Source organism: Camellia sinensis, chromosome 12 (genome assembly GCF_055761805.1).
Source record: "Camellia sinensis isolate YWXY chromosome 12, ASM5576180v1, whole genome shotgun sequence".
NCBI lineage: Eukaryota > Viridiplantae > Streptophyta > Magnoliopsida > Ericales > Theaceae > Camellia > Camellia sinensis.
The window spans coordinates 142,567,001-142,583,098 of NC_138972.1; the positions used below are offsets into that span (position 1 = coordinate 142,567,001).

Here is a 16,098-nt window from a genome sequence, read left to right on the forward strand (position 1 = left end):
TGAATATTTTTAAAATTTTAAGTAATTTTTTTACATTTTTAAATGCACCTTATTTAGATGCATGTAAAAAGTAAAATATTTATAAAAAAAATATTTTAAAAAATTAATAAATACACAAGAATATGAAAAATATATTAAATTTTCTTATTTTTTTTAACAATGGACTTTTCAACCAGCAGCAGCGCCTTTCCATGACCGAAGCTATAAATTCAAGTCTCATACCAAGACCGAAGCTATAAATTTAAGTCTCATAAGTCCTAACGAATTTAATAATAATAATACTATGAATCTACCATTCTCAACTCAAAAAAATTTCAAAATTTTTATTTTGTAATTCAAATTTTTTCTATATATAAATTCTATATAAATCTTATACTATATAAATTAATTTTTATCACACAATCATCCACTTAAAATTTTCTCAATAAATAAGGATGAGTTCCTAAACATTTCCATTTAAAAAATACTATAAGTTCCAAATTTTCTACTAAATAAATTACTAAATATCTAACAAAATGTGAACCCCATACCCATGTGAAACATTTAGTCATTTATTTGTTTTATTTTTTCATTTTACACAACAAGGCTAGCTCCTTTTGTCTCACGTCTCCACCAGCCTTGCTTGTTTGATGTTACATGTTACGTTACATATTCAATGGGGAGAAATTTCTTCTTGTATTGGTCAATATTGGACCACAAAGATATCAATTCATCTCTCCATTTTCAAGGTTGTTAATCCAATCTACTACCTAAGAGGCAAACAAACATTTATGAGTTAATTTGAGAAGATGGTTAAAAGTCTTGACTTTTAACCTATTTTTGGTCATATTACCTCTCTATATTTTTATATATTTTTTCAAAAAAAAAATCAAAATATTAACTTTTAACTAGCTTCTCAAAATAATGTCTTATTAAAACTCCACTAGATTGTGAACGTCAATATCAATAATAATAGGGAAGGGTAGTTGGATAATTAAATTTAGAATCAAATTAAATAAAAAAATTTAACGAATAATTAGAAATGGTCTTATAAACGTGTACTTTGATTCATAAGGTTAGGTAAAATTAAGATTTGACTGTCTTCTTGAAAAATTGTAATGTCATGTATAACAACATTACAAACTCAGACTTATGAACCTAAAAATTACTTATAAATAGAAATCAATGGTTCAAATTCATTTTACTCACTAATCCCACATTTTATCAATTTAATTTTCACCACACAAACACATTTGAAGTAAATTATGAATTAATAAGGGTGAGTTCATAACATTTTTGTATAATGTAATAGATTAATAATTACACAAACATAGAGGGGATAAACTCCCTTTCATATCTCTCCATACTTTTCTCATAGGTTCCAATCCAGACCCGCTCTATCCCCACAATAAACGTCATCCATTAAAAAAATTAAATTCATCAGACAATTATAAATACAAGAATTAATTACATTTTGTTTTATAAAATGAACGATAGATATAATTAAATTTAAACCATTCATTTTATAAAATAAAATGCGATTTGTTACCATATTTATAGGTGTCCGATCAAACTAATTTTTTACATAAATGACTTTCATTGCAGGACTTACGAGATAAACTGTTCGTATTATCAATGCGAGTTCAAATTAAAACCCATAAAAAAAATTAAAAAGAAAGTAGAGAGAGGTATGAAGATATGAAATATGGAGGAGAATTTATCCCAATATGGAGAATGCAATTTTTCTTATGAAAAAATTAAAAAAAAAAAAAAACCACAAGAAAAGTTGTATTTGAAGCAAATCTCAAGGTGTATTGGTAATTTTTTTTGTTATATAAGGTATTTTGAGCCAGCTTGCGCGCACTAGATTAAGTCCTTACAATCCGAACAAATCTTTCAAAACAAAGTTTACGCCCTGCAGTCCATGGCTCCAAGGTATGCGTTTGTTGATTAGGGAATTCGAACCTGAGACCTGAAAGGGAGAAAATCTCCAAACCCCAGTTGTCACCCACGAGACCAAACCATCCTGTGAAAACTAAAATGTTCTCCAGAAAAAGTGAACCAGCGAACTACAAGTGCTGAAACAGAGAGAGGAAAGAACGCCGGAGTGATAGAAGACCGCCGGAGAGAATGACGGCCGATGCAGAAGCCAAGGAAAACGAAAAAGGTCGAAGATAAACAAGAATAGCCACCAAGAAAGACAATCTCTCACCTCTCCCTCCCTTAAACCAGGTTCTTTGATTTGAGGATTTCAATTGCACCCAAAAAAAAAGAAAAAAATATTTTGGGAAGTTATACATTGAATTGCAATTTTAGGAGTTTCATATGGGAGAGTTTTGATTGAAAATTTTGGGTTATGTTGTCATTGCCTATGTTAGAGAAATTATTTATCATATCTAGTTTCAATTTTTTGAATTTAATTTTTTTTAAATTAAATATTTTATTATTTTTATTTTTAATGAATATTTTTAAAAATTTTAAGTAATTTTTTTACTTTTTTAAATGCACCTTATTTAGATGTATGTAAAAAGTAAAACATTTATAAAAAAAAATATTTTAAAAAACTAATAAATACACAAGAATATGAAGAATATATTAAATTTTCATATTTTTTTATATTTTTTGTATTTAGCGAATTTTTTAAAGTTTTTTTCACAAATATTATTCTTTTAAGTGTATTTATGTTAGGTTTATTTAAATATTAAAAAAATGCTTAAAATATTTTAAAATTTTAATAAAAATAAAAAAATTCAAAAAATAAAAAAAAATTAATTTTTTGAAAACTGAATCTGAATTATGAAACCAAACAAGATTAAGTTTAGTTAGATCAAAAATGTTTGAGACTCCTAAATGAAGAGCTTTAGAGGTGGGTTTCACCTTATAATTTGATATTATGACTTATGAGTTATATTTTTGTTTTTATTATCACATCACTAAAGGAACTCTAATGGTTTCAATCATCACTCTTAGTCAGCTGCACCACGTCATTGTGATCGCATGATTATGCTCCTATCGGTCAAGCCAACTGCCACGTGAAATTCCGGACTAATGAATAACTTACATTTTTGGGTTTTTTAAGTTCCGTGTTTTGTATTTAGGCAAATATTAACCAGTGTTTTTTAGGTATGGTTTAATATTGAAAAGTATATATAAATTATTTTAAAATGTTAAAAGTATATTAAATTTAGTAAAAAAATATCTTTTTTTCTCAAATTTTTTTATCATTTACTCATATTTGGGCACTTTTTAGCAATACCCTTTATTTATACTTCCAATAGTGCCTATATTACTTTTTGACAATGTTGGTGGATAACTGTTGCTGTTTGTTTTCTTATTTTTGTTCATTTTGCTTTGAATTTTGTTCTGTTTCACAGACTCACGCCTTTTGGTTAATGGTATCTGAAAACTTTGCTTTGATAATTTTCTTATTGGGGCTCAAGTTTTTTCTTCCATTATTTTTTTTTTTTTTTTTTAACAAGAGTTCAATTGGGTTCTGTTTCGTCCTCTTGGGAATACTTCATGAAGTACTGCGGGAAAACTACTCTAGAGGATCTGCGGGTTATTTTATTTTATTTTAAACTAAAATGGTGTCACCCTTGCTCCTAATTTTGTTTTATTTTTTCATTTCACACAACTAGGCTAGCTCCTTTTGTCTCACATCTCCACCAGCCTTGCTTGTTTGATGTTACATGTTACGTTGCATATTCAATGGGGAGAAATTTCTTCCTGTATTGGTCAATATTGGACCACAAAGACTTGACTACACAAAATAAATAAATAAATACCCACCGAGTTGAAAACCAAACTGAGTCATTACAATTTACATGATAAATGTATGCCTCAAAATCAATCCATTGTTACCCATCTCCATGATCAGTCAAAGCTCCATTCCTCCTTCAATGACTATCTTCTTCTTCTTCTTCTTCTTCTTTTTCTTTTTCTTTCTCTTTCTATTAGTCCCTTGTACTGCTCAAATCTCTTTCAACTTCACAAGTTTCAATCGAGACATTAACCACATCAACTACACTGGACATGCTTTATTATCTGATCCAGTCATCCAACTGACCCTAATCTTGAACAAACCCATGACAGGAAGTACAGGCCGAGCCACATACTTCAAACCAATGCGTCTTTGGGACAAAGCCACAGGAGCACTTGCAGACTTCAATACCCATTTCTCCTTTGTCATTAACTCACTAAATCAGACCCCATATGCCGATGGGATGGCATTTTTCCTTGCACCAGTTGGTTTCCCTATTCCTGGTGTCCAAGAAGGCAGAGGTTTAGGCCTTGTCAGCGGTCAACAAATATTCAACCCAACGTTCAACTCATCGCCGGCCAATCGATTCGTGGCAGTGGAGTTCGACACATTTTACAACAATGAATGGGATCCACCAAGGGAGCATGTAGGTATCAACATCAACTCCTTGGTATCTGTGCAAAATGTGACATGGCGGTGTCAAATTCCCTCTGGAAAAATGAATCAGGCCTCGATTCGTTACAATTCTAGTTCGAGAAATTTGAGTGTTGCATTCACCAATTTTCTTGATGAAAACACCACAATCATGCAAGAGCTTTATCATATAGTTGATCTACGCAAGTATTTGCCAGAGTGGATTACTTTCGGCTTCTCTGCCGCAACAGGAACACAAGTCGAGACGCACACTCTTCACTCTTGGAGCTTCAATTCTAATATACAAATTGATCCAAATTTATCGAGTCCAAATTGGGAGCCAGTGCCAGCATTTGCCAACCAAAATCGAAAAATAATAAACAAGAGATGGGTACTAGTGGGATCTATAGGAGGTGTTTGTGTTTTAATCGGTGGGTTGGGCTTCCTTTGGTTTTGCTTGAAGAAGAAGAAAAAGAATAGGGTTGAAAATAAAGACAAGGATTTGTATGAGCTTAAAGCCGAAACAGGACCTAAGAAGTTTTCATACCAAGAATTGGCCACTGCAACAAGAAACTTTGTGGAGGAAGAGAAGCTCGGACAGGGCGGATTTGGTGGAGTTTATAGAGGTTTCTTGAAAGAATTGAATTCATATGTTGCTGTCAAAAGGGTGTCAAAGGAGTCTAAACAGGGTATTAAAGAGTATGCTTCGGAAGTGAAGATCATTAACCAATTGAGGCACAGAAATTTGGTGCAACTTCTCGGTTGGTGCCACGAAGAAAGAGAACTCTTACTTGTGTACGAGTTTATGCCCAATGGCAGCTTGGATTCTCATCTGTTCAACGACAACACCTTCTTGACATGGCTGACAAGGTACAATATCGCTAAAGGATTGGCCGCGGCATTGTTTTACTTACACGAAGAATGGGAACAGTGTGTGTTGCACAGAGATATTAAATCAAGCAACATTATGTTGGATTCAAAATTCAATGCTAAACTTGGGGATTTTGGGTTAGCCAGGCTTGTTGACCACGGGAGAGTGTCACAAACCACAGTCTTGGCCGGGACAATGGGCTACATGGCTCCTGAGTGCCTCATGACAAGCAAGTCTAGCAAAGAATCAGACGTCTACAGCTTTGGTGTTGTTGCTTTGGAAATTGCTTGTGGAAGAAAGCCCATTGACCTCATGGCTGAAGAAGGTCATATGAGGCTGGTGGAGTGGGTTTGGGAGCTCTATGGAAGAGGAAACCTTCTTGACGCAGCGGATGCGAAACTGGGAGATTTTGATGAGGAACAGATGGAATGCTTGTTGTTTGTTGGGCTTTGGTGTGCTCATCCAGATTACAACCTCAGGCCTTCAATAAAGCAAGCAATTCAAGTTCTTGACTTTGAGGCTCCTTTGCCTAGCCTCCCACCAAACATGCCTGCACCAGCTTACTCAGCTCCTGAAAGACACAGGACACAATCCTCCAGCTCTAGTTGCTACACCATCTCCTCCAACCATTCCGTGGTTTTTTCGTCGTTGCCATAGCTTTCATAAGGTGAGGGATCATTTGTACTCAATAATTGTTATTATATTTCATATTTATATTTTTTTGTTATAATATGACTTGTTTATTCAAAAAAAAAAATAATAATTGTTATTTCTCTGTGCCTAATACACTCTCAATTCCCAATTGTAGGACGTTGTGGGAATCTTTAAAACGTATGAATCTCGAGGTATGATTGTACTATTGAGATTGCGTTGGATATAGGGGAACATGAATTTTAGGTAGCAAGGTTCAAGTTGTCATGACTTGGGTGTTTGAAGTTTTCAGTGTTTCTATTGTATTCAACAATAAGAGCAATAGTTGTACAATTTATTTTAATTTGAGAAATATGTTGAAGCATATCTTAAATCAAGCTTCCTAGTCACTATGTAAATTGATATCATATCATAAAAAAAAAAAAAAAATGTATATCAGAATTGATTAATCTCATGTATTAAAATTTTATTTTATTTTTGTCTCAACACAGTCTCAATGTAATCTAGAATATGATGATGTGCATATTTTAATGGCTAAAATATTTTTTTCTATCAATTTTATTTAACAGAAATAGGCAAATGGTTTAGAATGAAAAAAACAAAAATATTATGATTACAATTGATAAAATTAAAATTTTAATAGTTATTTTTATTATAAAAGTCAAATTTTAAGATTTTTTAAATAACTTCCCCGAAAAAAAAATGACCGGCCGGCCCATTTTGATTCCCGTCTTCTGCGAGATTTGATCAACCCAACCCACCTTCTCAAATGGGCCATCTCCTTTATTCAAGACTGGTGGACTACCCAACCACACACCAATTATTGCAAAGGTTTGAAAAAAAAAGGGGTAAATTATCACGTTAATTTATATATTTTGATTATTGTATTATTTTAATTGACTTTAATTATTAATATTTTTTACAATTTAAAAATAAAAATATTATAATTTTAATTAATTTTAATTGTTAACATTTTTTTATGATGAATACATATATAAAAAGCATATTTCATGTTTTTAAAAATAAAATTATAAACTTGATGATTTAGTGACTTAACATTAATTAATGCAGTGATAATTTTTATAAAAATATTAATAATATTATCAATTGAATTAAATTGATACAAAATTTAAAATTAAATAAATTAAAATTATAAAACTACAACAATGTAAGTAACAAATTTAAATACATTGGTATAGTTTGTTTAAAAAATAATAAGAAAAAAATAAGAGTAAATCTACTAGAATCTTCCCCAAAAAAAAAAAAAAAATTCCCTTTTTGATCTAGGGTTGCCCCTCCGCCACTCTCAATGTTAAAGAAGGAGAATGTTGTTGAGGGCAATAAAACTACATGATTCCTTGATCGAATCGTCATCAAAATTTCCAGAATCACAGAGTTGAGTGTCATCCCAAGCATGTAATAATCGAAGCAATCCGAAACTTTAATAATCGGAACCAAGAGTAACATAAGCAAGGGCTTTAAATTTTCTAAGTAAACTAAGATGATTTCTTTAAAATTGTGTTTGGTTTGGGAATTTTGAAAAGAAATTTTAAATAAAATAAAATAAAATAAGAAAAGGCAAGTAAAACAAGAATAAAATCTATATAACAAAGTATGAGGGTTTTTTAAGGATAAGGGGTCACTGTTGTGCGTAAAGCACAGCAGTGACTGTGGTGCCTCCATTTGAGGTGTATTATGGCCTTATTTTTATGATCCAAACCGTCATTTTGTAGGGTTTGTTGAGTACTTCATGCCTACCAAAAATCATATTAATCGGATATCAACAACTATACGATCGATAACCAAAAAAATAAATAATAAGTTTTATTTTGAGAAATAACATAAATAATATGCAATTCGATCATATAGTTATTGATAACCGATTAATATGATTTTTGGTAGGTATGAAGTACTCAACAAACCCTACAAAATGAACGGTTTGGATTATAAAAATAAAATTATAATATACTTCAAATGAAAGCACCACAGTCACTGCTGTGCTTTACGCACAGCAGTGACCCCTTATCCGTTTTTTAAAATGTATCAAAATATCTTAGAGATACATTTTGTTTCAAGGATTGAAATTAATTCCCAAATTCATTAAGGTTAAGATTTCTTTAATTCTCACTCACCCACTTTCTTTTTCCCCTCTTTTTTTCACTCATGCAATCTCTCTCTCTCTCTCTCTCTCTCTCTCTCCCACCTTCCTTCCTCTTTCCTTTTTATATTTTTATTTTTTATTGTTTCCCTTTTTAGTTTTCTTCCTATTTCTTTATTTTTTATTTTTCTTCTTTTTGCTCACTTATTTTATTTACACCATAGTATACTTATATTTTACACATATTTATCTCTACTTTTTCAAATTCCTCTCTAAACCTCCAACTAAACAAAGCCTAAGGTGGTGATTTGGGAAGGCAAAAAATAAATAAATAAAATGTGAATAAAATATATAATGTTTTTCCTTTCCAAAACTCGCCCTAAAACCTTCAACTAAACACAGCCTAAAGGATTTGTTGATTTGAAACTTGTCAAAAGCATATAGTTATGCCGATTTGGGGCAAAAATAATTGTCCTGAATTTTGAATGGGCTAATGACGAAAGATTTTTTTGGTTTTGCGTGATTGGTAGGGTTAGGTATGTGTTAATTGCAATAGTTGATGAAAGCCATTTGGGATACTCTGTTCTGTCCATGCAATCCTTTAATCACCGTGATTCTCTTTGCTTCATACTGGCATCATGTCCCTAGCTGCATTTTGGTTCATATTGATCTTTACAACTTAATTTAGTGTCTTTGATTTGGTGTTTCATTTTGAAGGAGGATAAATTGTGATTTCCTTGTCAATAGGTCATTCCTGCTGCCTCTGTTCTTGTTTTTTTATGTCATTTATTTTTAGTGTTGCATTGTTTGGCATATAATTTCTCTCAGTTTTCATGTGCTAACTTACTTAGAATAATTTTCTGAGATTTGGTGGATAATGTTTATAGTGATAAATCCAAAAACAAACACTATTATACATGGGTGTAGTACATACTATGATACTACACACTGCCAACATAAAAATTGCTTGGTGGAATTGACAATTACAACATACAATAAAACATTGTAATTTAAACTTTTTTGAATCAATTCATTTATGGTATCCTAATTCGATTGCCATTCAAAGCAGATGGAGAAAAGGCTACAAAGGTTGAGGTGAACTTTGAGGAACTATAGCATCAAGGTTGCACTTGGCTGCTATCAGAAACACAAGTGGAGCCGTAGGTTAAAGAAGCCAAAGATAAATCATTCACTGGAGGAGCAGAGTATGTTGCCAGAGGCATTTTTGTTGGGAGAATAAGGTTTCAAAATTAAGCACATTAATTGCTTGCCCGATTGAAGGTCGGAGATTGTGATCTGGATGAGCACACCAACGCTCAACAATCATCAAACATTCTATTTCTTCTTGAACAAAATCTGGGCACATCTTTAGATCCACCGTTGCTTCGAGAAACCTATCGTTACCATAAAGCTCCCAAACCAACTCCACCAATATCATTTGTCTTTCCGGAACCTTAAAGTCAATGGGTTTTCTTCCACAAGCTATCTCAACGCCACAACTCCAAAACTATAAATATCCGATTCCTTACTGGCTTTGTATTTACCTAGACATTCAGGTGTCATGTAACCCATGGTTCCTGCCAAAACTGTTGTTTGCGAAGCTTTGTGGGGGTTGACAAGCCTAGCTAATCCAAAATCTCCTAGTTTGGCATTGAAATTTGAATCTAATATGACATTGCTTGATTTTACATCCCTGTGAAACACATTTTTCCCATTCTTCATGTAGATAAAGCAATGCGGAGGCCAAGTGTTTAGCAATTTTGTATCTCAATGCCCATGTCAACAAGCTTTTTTCTTTGAAACGATGGTAATCTAAGCTTCCATTTTCCATCAAGTCATAAACAAGTAGCAGTTCTCTTTTCTCATGACACCATCCAGTTAGTTGCACCAAATTTCTATGCCTCAATCGACTAATGATCTTCACTTCTGGTGTATACTCCTTTGTTCCTTGTTTTGATCCTTTCGATATCCTCTTCACAGCAACATAGGAGTTGGATTTCTTCAAGAAACCTCTATAAACCTCACGAAATCCTCCCTCTCCAAGTTTATTTCCCTTAGCGAATTTGTTTGTTGCACGGAACAAATCACCATAGGAAAACTTCTTTGACCCGGTACCTGCCTCGAAGTCGTTGTCCATGCATAGTTCAATAGCAAATCTTCTTCTTTTGCTCTATTCCTTTTCTTCCACCATACAAAGCCAAGCAAAGCCAACCCACAAATCAAAACAGAAGAGCTAACAATCAATCCCATTACCGGTGGCTTTTTTTGATTTTTTGTCGGGATTTGCAAACTCGAATTGAATTGCCATGATCTAATAGTATTTTTCTCAAAACAATTTCCTGTTGCAGTTGATATGCCAATTGTAACCCAATCTGGTAAATACTTTCTCAAATCAACTTGCAAACTAAGGGCAGTATTATTTTTAGAACCAGTGAAAACAACACTGAAATTTTTCGAACTAGAATTATAACTAATCCAAGCTTCATTTTCTATCCCAAATGTTATATTATTGTACCTTACTTGAGTAGCATTAGATATGAGAGAGTTGATATCAATACGTACATGAGTTTCATTGAGCACGTCGTACTGTGGATTATGATGAGTATCAAACTCTACAGCAACAAAATGATTGGTGGCATTTGATGACTGGGCTACGTTTGGAAGGCCAAGGGAACCACCTAGTATCATATTAGGAGCGGAACCACAAGGAACAAGGAAGAATGCGAGCCCGTCTGCAAAACTCGAGTTTTCTTCTAAATCAATGACAAACAAGAAATAGGTGTTGAAATCCGCTAGTTTTCCAGAATCTTTGTCCCATAGGTGAAGAGGATCTTTATATGTAGCTCGACCGACTTTGTCCACTCGAGTGCTCGTTTGGGGTGACTTGGATGCCTTCAGGGGTGATATAAGCATCTCCTTCCAAAATTATCTCCCCATTTACATACCGACCAATATCCGTGAAGTTGAAGCTCAGGGCAGTTGCACGAAGAGGGAAGTAGTAAAGGGTGAAGAAGAAGAGAGAACAAAGAAGAATAGTACTTGATGGGACTAATGGGTTCCAAGAGTTGCACAGAGTCATAGCCATGGTTGGTTTTGTTGTGAGGGGCAAAATTAATTTTAGTCTTGTGATTAGCTGAAAGTCTTTGTGTGCTGCTTAGTTTTCTTCAACCCACTTTCCTTCCTTTCATCTCAAATGAATAGAAAATACCGTACGGAATAAAACTATAATACAACGATCATATCATATCCAATTGGTTTTAAAATTAAAAACTAATTTTTCGTAAAAATTAAAAAATTAAAAAAATTATCTACTCACATGATTTTATTTTTTTGTTGAACAAAAACAAATTCTAAAATTTTAATAAAATTTTTTTGATGTATGAAACTAAACAGAAATTCGCAAGTCTTTTTCAGTTTTATTTTAACTGAATGTCACACCACAGGCCGGCTTTACTTAATGCGACATTAATTCTTCGTAAGATTAGATATCCTCGGGTCCTCTATTTATTAATATTGTGTCGTCTTTTATATTCTTGTTCTACTTGTTTTGTTGGGTAATTGTGAGACATATGAAACAGAAAAATATTAGTAAAGAGCTAGAGATTTTTAAAAAAATAATTTAATTTATTATTTTAAATAATAATCTTTTAATATTTTTTAATTTAAATTATTCATCTAAACTAGGACTCGTTTGAAAATTTACTATTTTAATTAATTTTTTACGAAAAGGCATGTAAAAAATTAAAGAAAATAATGGGATTGGATGTTTTAGCTTTTTAGCTATTTTAGGAAAACAAAAAAGAAAAAAACTCACCCCAAACAAGGCCATTGTAAGTGTATAAAAAATTTTAAAAGTTAAGGAAAAACAACATGCAGGTGAGAGTAACATTTGCACCTTCACAGCCTTTTATTTGCACCCCACCACAGACCCTTTCACCGTCGTGTGTTTCTAACTTTTTTTTCCAACTCCCACCATAGTTTTTCAAAAGTTAAAACCTTAAGGGGATGTTTGATTGACAAGATTAGAGTATAGGATTGGGATTATTAATCCGTGGGCCCAATAATCCTGTATTTGTTTTAAAATTTTGTTTCAAGGTTATTAATTCAATAAACTTGTAGAATTATTAGTAATTGGGTAGGAGTGGGATTATGAGCTATTTTGGGAAGTGGGTTAAAAGCTACTTCCCAGATTTTAATCCATTTCCCTCTCTCACAAAAAAGTCAAAAAAATAACTTTTAACCATCTTCTCAAAACACCCCTTATATATCCTGAGCTGGGAAATAAAGTAAAAGACTCTTTTACCCTTAACTAAAAATTAAAAAAAATTATTATTTTTATATAATTTTATATTTTAGAAGGCTAAAAATAATTTTAAAATTTTTAAAAATATTTTTTGATATTTATTTTATCAAATTAGTTTATATTTTTTTTTAAATAAAAAATAAAAAACAAACCAAACATGGCCTTTGTATTTTGTATATTTATTTTGCTTTTATTTATTTATTTATAACTTTTTTGCAAAACTACGTTTATGAAGAAATTTTGATAAAGTAAAGATTGTGAAGAAATATTGATGGAGGGTAAGATTGGAAAAGAAGATAAATATAGTTGTAATCTTACATTCATATATTTTTTTTATCCAATGCAAATTAAACAATGAACAATGAGATAATTTATCCTACTAATCCAATTGAATAATGAATACCACACTAATTTGATGGGATTATTGATACTTTCACTATTAGTCTTGTGAATTAAACATAAGCCAAGTTTGGCATATTGTAAAAAAGTTAAAAAGTCAAAAAGTTACTCAAAAAATTAAAAAGTTAACACTATTCACCAAAAGTCAACAATTATGGCTACACAACGCCAAATTCTAATTTTTCCCTATAAATCAATTTTTATAATTTTTTATTACACATTTTTTCATAAAAAGTCAAAAAGTTAACCCAAACATCCATATTTTGTTCCTCAATTTTTTAGTCCAAAAAGATAAAAAGTACACTTATTTAGGACACCCCAAACAAATATTCTAATTTTTTCAAAAAAAAATTATTAATCAATGTGGACAAATTTGCTGAATTTCATATCCAGTTACAATTAGTGTGTACTAGCAGCAACGTGCATAGCAGGGGATTTTTTTTTTTGGGGGGGTGGGGGGGGGGGGGGGGGCAATTTTTCAAAATTTAGTTACTTAAGAAAAACTTATGATTTTATAGTTGAATGTATATATAGTCTATCATTAATTTAAAACTAAAATTAAATTAAGATATTAATTAAAATAAAATATAGTTAAATTAAATTAAAATGAGATAATATATTAGGAATTATAATAAATAATTAAGGATTTAGAATTAAATATAATTAGATTAAAAATTTAGAAATTATAATAAATAATTAAGGATTTATGATTAATTATAATTTAATTGAATTAATGTTATGAAATATAAATTATGTGTGTGAGAGATGAGAGAGAAAATAACAAAAACAAATATAGGACTTGAGAGTATTACAATCATTTCATATCTATAGTCAACAGAATTAATAATTATATTTTGGTCCAAAACTACATAAGGACTTTTTAACTATATTTCAACTATCCACCCTCTAAAAAAACCTATATTTGAACTATGGGGTAAAGTATTTTATGCTCAAATCAAATTGGGGTCAAATAAATTTGCCCTTTTTGAAAAAAAAAATTAAAAAAAAAATAATTTTTATTTTAAATATATTTATGTTAAATTTTTTGGTAAATTATACTGATCTCCTCGGAGATTTAAATAAAATACAGTAAATCTTATAATTTTGGCCTAATTATGTTGAGCTTTCTTAAAGTTTTAATTCACATAATATTTAACCCATTTTTTATTAATAATTCATTAGTTATATTGATGAAAAAATGATATTATCATCTCTTTTATTCTTTTTTTTTATATATTGAGTTTAATTGAATTTTTTGGAATAGTTTGAGGGATAAAATGGTGTTTTAAATAAAGTTTGGCGCTACGTAAGTGTTGACACCACATTTTATTTTTCTATCAATTATGGCCTCTTAATTATGGTCAAATTCGATTATGATTTGTTAATTAAGACCATAAATTATTTTTTAAGAATAACATTGGCCATATTTTTTATTATTATTATTCCTATCGACAAATATGTTGACATGACATGACCAATATGCTAATAATGTGGCATGAAAGAGATGATGATGTGGCTTGAAAAGATTAAATAAAAGTCAATAAAGATATCTGTTAAAATCAATTAAAAACCGTATGCTAAAATTTGGGGATCAACACCAAGTCGAAGCACAAAATTTACAAGTAGTTCCTATGAATATGGGATATGGTTGAGTGGAGCAAAGATCAAGAAAGATCATGGATTGATGACAACAACGTGAGATGGCCAAGCAAGTATAAAAAGAAAACTTGAGGAATGATAGAAAAGATCAATCATCAACCATCAAACACACTCATGCAGAGCTATTTAGGAGTAGTTCTAAATTAACCATTTTAGAAGTAGACTAAACTAGTAGCTTTTCCAACCCGTATTTTCTTGTTTAAGTTCTTGTAACTAGTGACACGTGACAATTTATTCGAATTAATACATATTTTATTTTGTTTCATTTCTTCTTTATTTAATTACTTCTAGAGAAGTGCTTAATCTGTTTAAGAAATAGAACCCAATCACAAAATCTAATCTTCTAGTGTCACTACAACAAAACTAACTTTTTACGGCACCATATCAACGGCATACAATAAATGCGCGCCGTAGTTTCTCACTTTTACGACTTACTTTTTTTGCACGTCGTAAATACTTTTTCAACCACGGCATGTCTATTGTGTAAGTCGTGAATGGTAATAACGATAATTTTTTTACGGCTTGCAATGCACGCCGTAAATAATAAAATTTTCTACGACGTACATATGACGTGCTATTAATACATTAATTATACACGACGCATATACGCTAACTGTGAAAAGTCACTTTTCACAGCACACACAACCCCTACCGTTAAAATATTATACTTTTTACGATGCACACAATACCTACTGTTAAAAATATTATACTTTTTACGGCGCATAATTTATGTTGGTATGACAAAAAAAAATAAGAGCCAAAATGAAGTTTATCGCGCCAATTCACCAAAATAAATATATATATATATATATATTGAGAAAAGAACATACACATCAACTATTTGACTTCTAATAGATTCTAATCCTAAAAGGACTGGTTCAAAGGAAGTCAATCTCTTCGAGGGAGATTGATGGTACGACGACTCTGAATCTGAACAAAACCGACTCAAGAAGACTTCTTCATCAGAAAAACCCTTTTTGTCTCTGAAGAAACCAGTGATCACTCAGACCTCAACACCAAATCCCCAATCTTCATCTGAAGATGATTCACGCTCCGAATCGGACTCCCCTCCCACCAATCCTCTCATCAAGCCTCTTGCTTTGAAACCCATGGAAGACAATCCTCCCAAGCTACTAAGAAACCTAGATCCAAGTCTAGTTCGGCGAAATTTGCAACCAAAGGGACTGCGACGAGCGAGAACAACAACAATCAGGAGTTGAAGAGTGCGAAGAAGAAAGCAGTGGATTCTGATGTGGTTGTTCAAGAGGAGTCGGCGAAGAAGACTGGTGATGATACGAAGAAGCAATTGTTTCAGAGGTTGTGGAGTGAAGATGATGAGATTGTGATTTTGAAAGGTATGATTGAATATACTGTGAAAAAAGGGTCTAATCCACTTGCTGAAAAGGGCCCCGTTCGGTAGACTTGTGGAAAAGTGATTATAGATTATAGCTTATAACTGTTAGTATAAGTTGTTAACCTGTTTCATGCAGTTGTGGGATTATGGATTTAAGTAGCAGAGTATTGTTTGGTTGATAAGGTGTGAAATAACTTTTTACTATATAATTGTTATTTTTGCCCTTATATGATATAAAAATGATTATTTTGTCATTTTTTTCAATTTTAATTTTAAAAAAGTTATTTCATTAATAAAAGTTAATATAATTAGTATTACAAAAATTATTACTTTCATTAATAGTATCAATTAGTATAAAATTATTTCATTTTTTCATTATAAATTAATTAGT

General features: G+C 31.4%; 2 protein-coding genes across 2 annotated transcripts; one reads left to right on the forward strand and one right to left on the reverse strand.

Moving 5' to 3' along the window:
• The first annotated feature begins 3,819 nt into the window (after nt 1–3,819).
• Nucleotides 3,820–6,366, forward strand: LOC114288283 (L-type lectin-domain containing receptor kinase IX.1). Its single transcript, XM_082900035.1, has 2 exons — nt 3,820–5,910; nt 6,052–6,366. The coding sequence occupies exon 1, from the start codon at nt 3,849–3,851 to the stop codon at nt 5,898–5,900; it is 2,052 nt and encodes a 683-aa protein (XP_082756161.1). The 5' UTR covers nt 3,820–3,848; the 3' UTR covers nt 5,901–5,910; nt 6,052–6,366.
• Nucleotides 6,367–9,181: 2,815 nt separating this feature from the next.
• On the reverse strand, nt 9,182–10,905 carry LOC114288275 (L-type lectin-domain containing receptor kinase IX.1-like). Its single transcript, XM_082897332.1, has 3 exons — nt 10,209–10,905; nt 9,682–10,107; nt 9,182–9,474 (listed from the first exon to the last, which is right to left on the reverse strand). Exons 1-3 carry the CDS (start codon nt 10,903–10,905, stop codon nt 9,182–9,184), a joined length of 1,416 nt encoding a protein of 471 aa, XP_082753458.1.
• Between the last annotated feature and the right edge of the window lie 5,193 nt (nt 10,906–16,098).

Bases quoted from the DNA above. Each gene is read 5' to 3' on its own strand.
- LOC114288283 (XM_082900035.1), top strand. From the start codon at position 3,849: ATGATCAGTCAAAGCTCCATTCCTCCTTCAATGACTATCTTCTTCTTC.
- LOC114288275 (XM_082897332.1), bottom strand. From the start codon at position 10,905: ATGCTTATATCACCCCTGAAGGCATCCAAGTCACCCCAAACGAGCACT. The intron at 10,108-10,208 runs GTGGGTTGGCTT...ACTTCGAGGCAG, and splicing joins TAGCTCTTCTGTTTTGATTT to GTACCGGGTCAAAGAAGTTT. The intron at 9,475-9,681 runs GTAAAATCAAGC...GCGTTGAGATAG, and splicing joins AAAATGTGTTTCACAGGGAT to CTTGTGGAAGAAAACCCATT.